Genomic DNA, 4,864 nt, shown 5'->3' with positions numbered 1-4,864 from the left:
ATTGGCATTGAATTGCCGCTTTATAGATACATTTAATTGAAATAAACAGGTTTAGAATGACCGTACTCACACACATCCCCACACAAACAAAAGCTTTAAAAATATCTAGCATTGCTTTACTCTGAATTAATCAGAGGTGTTTAGAGCTTTATATCAGAAGCATAAGAAAAATGTAAATGATCTGCTTTTGTTTAATATGCTTTTTTTTTTCTTTTTTCTATTTACTTTTCAGGATAATCTGCTCCTGAATGTTCTTACCACAGCTAAAATGGGATTTGAAGATAACAAATCAAAACAAAAAGGAGTGTTAAACTGTTCCGATCCTTGCATTACTTTTCTCCTACTTTACATTACCTGTGTTTCTGCTCCTGTCGGCGGATTTTTCCTGGAGAGTTGCCACCTGAGCCATAACGCAGCCATTTGTAGCGACAGACATCTTAAACTTGTTCCTAAAGACATTCCACCTACAGTGATAAGTTTTGATTTATCTAAAAACCAAATCTCAAGAATTCAAGCTGGTACTTTCACAAATCTACTGGTTCTGAAAGATTTGAATCTTCATCAAAACCAAATTTTAAAGATTGACAATGGAAGTTTCTCCAATTTGATCTCCCTTCAGAAGCTGACTCTAAACAACAATAGACTTGTTAAACTAGGGCAAGGGACTTTTGATGGGTTGAGCAACCTCCTAGAGTTACGACTTAATACTAATAATATTGCTGCAGTGTCATCCACCGCTTTCCAGTCCTTGATAAGGTTAAAACTTTTGGATATTTCTCAGAACCACCTTGGAACAATGAAAAATCTTTATATGATGCTGCAGCATATGCCACAGCTGCAACAGTTTACAGTAAGACGAAATAAATTGAAACATTTTTATTCATGGGAATTTACAAACCGCTCACTTGATCTACAGGTCCTTGATTTGTCTAATAATCCAATTAGGGACTTCAGAATTACCAATAATATCTTTCCAAACTTGACTGGCCTTTCCATTGGAGACCCTTTCAGTGTCATAAAAATGGAATGGGACGTGAAAAACAAGACCTTCCTAAGACAAATGTCCAGCATGGATATCAGTGGGCTTCATACAACTCTTCAAGTCATGGAAGAATTGCTTGAAACAGTGAACACATCGCTAACATCTCTGGCAGCGAATGGAATAAAACACAATCGGACCAAATTAATCAACCTTGCTTGCTCCATTCCAACGTTGTCCAAATTTCAGTTTCGCAGAGGCAATCTTAGAATCATCACTTCAGACTTTTTGAAACCATGTGTTCACGTAACTGAATTAGATTTATCCGAGAATCATATCAAAACTATCAACGAGAATGCCTTCAAATCTATGGAAAAATTAACTGTATTGAGGCTGAGTCAGAATAAACTTTCAGTGGTTCCTTCTGCCATACAGACGCTGCAGAATCTGTCCGAGCTTGACCTCAGCAACAACTTAATCGGCACCGTTAATTGTCATGATTTCTCCAATCAGACAAAGCTTAAGGAACTAAACCTGAAGAATAATTCAATAACCCTAAAGGACTGCGTTTTCAAAGACTTGGTACGACTCCAGGTTCTGAGATTACAGTCGAATCAAATTACAGATTTAAAAGGAGCTTTTAAGAGCTCTCTGTCCAATCTGAAATGGCTGCATTTGAATGGAAATAAACTAAAAGCTATTCGAAATGGGGAATTTAATGGACTGAAATCTCTGTTGAATCTGTCACTGCATCAAAATCAAATAGAGACCCTTGATAAATACTCTTTCGTTGGATTGATTAAACTCACTGATATTCAGCTTCAATCAAATGCTCTGAAAAAAATCACCTTTAATCTTCTTGCTAACCTGAGACGATTGGATTTAAGTGATAATCGCATCCAATATCCTGAAAATGCAACTCTAACAGAATTACCATTTTCTAACCTTTCCTATTTGGAAGAGTTGTCTATTAATGCCCAGCACCACAGGGGGAAGTCTACTCTACCTTCCAATTTCCTCCAAGGGTTGAAAAATCTTTTACGTTTTAGCGCTAGGAATTGTCAGCTTATCTATCTTGACAAAGACACATTTACATATACACCTAAACTGGAAAGACTTGATATAAGCTCAAATGATTTGCAGACTCTGTCTCCAGAACATTTTGCCCCAATTCGAAATCTTAAAAGTCTCTACATATCCAGGATTGCTCTTCAGTCGTTGGATTTCCTGAGAGATGCCAAGCTGACAAAGCTGAAGTTCCTGCAGGGAAGACACAATCAATACTCAGTCATCACTGAGGATGTAATCAAGTCGCTTCCATCTCTCATGTATTTAGACTTAAAATACATCAGTTTCTATTGTGCCTGCGACAATGCCTGGTTCATAAACTGGACAAGAAACAGTAAACAAACACTGGTTAATGGTGCATATAACTATTCATGCAACTATCCAGATAATTTCAAAGGCAAAAAGCTTTTGGACCTAGACTTGAAGCCTTGTTTATATGATGTCAACTTCATCAGCTTTGTGTCCACCTCATGTATCATTTGCTTTGTCATGGTTGGATCCTTCGCTTACCATTTAATGAGGTTGCAGCTGTACTGTGCATACTACTTGTTACTTTCTTGGCTCTTTGACTCAAAGTATAAAAATAACCAAGCTCCTCACCAATATGATGCCTTTATATCCTACAACTACCACGATGAGCCCTGGGTGATGGGTGAACTGCTACCAAAACTTGAAGGAGAGCAAGGCTGGAGGTTATGTCTGCACCATCGAGATTTTCAACCAGGTAAGACCTCTTATACTCAACGTGTAGTTATGGTGTTTGTGGTTCAACTGTAAAACACCTTGAAGTTTTCTTGTAAAGTTGAAAAACATTTTACAGAAACTCAGAAAAAGTTTTTCCAATCACCACTTTAGATCTTATTGCATAAAACAGCAGCAAAGTTATTTTATTAGCATCTTTATTCAAGTCAGGAGACTTGACCAAAAGCACTTCACACTACAGTCATTCACTCATTCACGCACACACTGATGGTGGCAAGCTACATTGTAGCAACAGCTGCCCTGGGGCTCACTGACAGAAGCGGGGCTGCCATACACTGGCGCCACTGGGCCCTCTGACCACCATCAGTAGACAATCCAGGTGAAGTGTCTTGCCCAAGGACAAAACGACAATGACAGTCGTCAATCCTTCGATTTCAGGGCAAACTCCTATATCCAACGCCACTGTCGCCCCGGCTAATTCAGTATAGGCAGCATCTATCGAGCCATTCTAGTCTGGCTCTTGGGCTTCTCTTCTGATTTTTTTTACTCCTCTGTCAGACATCTTTGGCTGCGGATTAAGCCCCCAAAATCGGGGGTAAAATTTATATTTTGTTTTAGGTGTCTGTCTTTAAAGAATATATTTAGTAGAGATTCAATGTGAAAAAACAAATGTGTGCCCACATTAAAGTGGCATTAGTGGCATTAAAGCATTTCAGCTCGAATGCAGTCAATGTTGTGAAGACAGCTGTACTACAGATGGTGCTACTACACTGCTCCTGTCAATAAAGACCAATTATTTCTGCATGAATTTTCTAGGACGTTCAATCTTAGATAACATCACAGATGCCATTTATGGAAGCCGGAAGACCATCTGTGTCATCAGTCGCAGATACCTGGAGAGCGAGTGGTGCTCCACAGAGATCCAAGCAGCCAGGTATTGAAGTTAAACTTGTATTCTTATTACCTTTATAGGTATTGCAGCTTGGCTCAGTCTCCATTTTTGTGGGATGTATATTAGAATTTTAAAATAACAGTAGAACACAATGTAGATTTGTTGTTCTTATTTCTGCTTTTTTCATTATTCATTGAGTGGATCTTTCTAGGCTATTAGTATACCAGACATATAGCACTTAATGTATTTAATGTCCTTCATTCACTCCTGCTTTTCTGCTACAGCTACCGTCTCTTTGACAAGAAAAAGGATGTACTGATCCTGGTGTTTCTTGAAGACATTCCCACATACATGCTGTCTCCTTTCCACCGCATGAGGAAGCTACTGAAGAGGCAAACCTACCTGAGCTGGCCGAGAGCAGCAGGACAGCCAGGAGTGTTCTGGGAGAAGCTGAGAAAGGCTTTGCAGACTGGAAATGATCCGAGCGAGGAAAATGTCCTGCTGACCCTCACAGGGACGTAGGGATGAGACGGAAAATTCCGTTCCTCCAGAGAAATACTGTCTAGTTTTTCAGTAAATTATTAGGCAAAGAAAAAAAATGAAACTAAAGTACATTTAGCAAGTATTTTTACCACATTTTTGTTAACTTAGAAGTGTTAAACCAAAGAAAACAATAACATTTACAAAATTAAAAGCTTATTGTTAAGGTTTAACTATTTGGTATGAGTTCGGTATTATTATACTCTGATGTGAGTCTGTCACTCTGTACTTCACTACCTCACTATGCCCAATAACACAGTCAAGAGCAACAATTTTAATTTGGTACTGAGCAGTACTGTAAACTGTAAATATTGTCAATTGTATATAATGTGATCCTTATCTTATTCTTATACTTATCTCATTTTATCCTAATATCTTATTTTACATTGTTTATATGGGAAGGGTGTAATTTGACTTTATGAGTTTTAATTTGACTAATTTTACTTTTTTTATTCTGTCTTATTATACTATATTTTGTTTTGCTGTATCACAATCTTATTTTTCTCTCTTCTGTAAACGGTTGCACTGCAAGAAAAAATTTCCTGCAAAGCAATAATGTAGTAATTCTCATTCTGATGTAAGGCAGATGTTTGGTCATATATTTTATATTTTAATGGAAAGCTGTTTTGTTATGAACATCCCATTTATTGGACAAAAATAATTAGAAAAGAGTAAAACAAAAA

The 4,864-nt window shown here is 37.5% G+C and overlaps 1 protein-coding gene across 1 annotated transcript; it reads left to right on the top strand.

The window, feature by feature from the left end:
• The first annotated feature begins 244 nt into the window (after positions 1 to 244).
• Positions 245 to 4,864, top strand: LOC119787313 (toll-like receptor 13). The gene is made up of 3 exons (XM_038291103.1): positions 245 to 2,771; positions 3,566 to 3,683; positions 3,926 to 4,864. Exons 1-3 carry the CDS (start codon positions 269 to 271, stop codon positions 4,161 to 4,163), a joined length of 2,859 nt encoding a protein of 952 aa, XP_038147031.1. The 5' UTR covers positions 245 to 268; the 3' UTR covers positions 4,164 to 4,864.

This window comes from Cyprinodon tularosa, unplaced genomic scaffold (assembly GCF_016077235.1).
Source record: "Cyprinodon tularosa strain WSP-4 unplaced genomic scaffold, ASM1607723v1 ctg294, whole genome shotgun sequence".
NCBI lineage: Eukaryota > Metazoa > Chordata > Actinopteri > Cyprinodontiformes > Cyprinodontidae > Cyprinodon > Cyprinodon tularosa.
This window is presented reverse-complemented; position numbering and strand designations above follow the sequence as displayed.

Coding starts and splice junctions, on each gene's coding strand:
- LOC119787313 (XM_038291103.1), top strand. CDS start 269: ATGGGATTTGAAGATAACAAATCAAAACAAAAAGGAGTGTTAAACTGT. Junction 2,772..3,565: donor CCATCGAGATTTTCAACCAG/GTAAGACCTCTT, acceptor TGAATTTTCTAG/GACGTTCAATCTTAGATAAC. Junction 3,684..3,925: donor ACAGAGATCCAAGCAGCCAG/GTATTGAAGTTA, acceptor TTTCTGCTACAG/CTACCGTCTCTTTGACAAGA.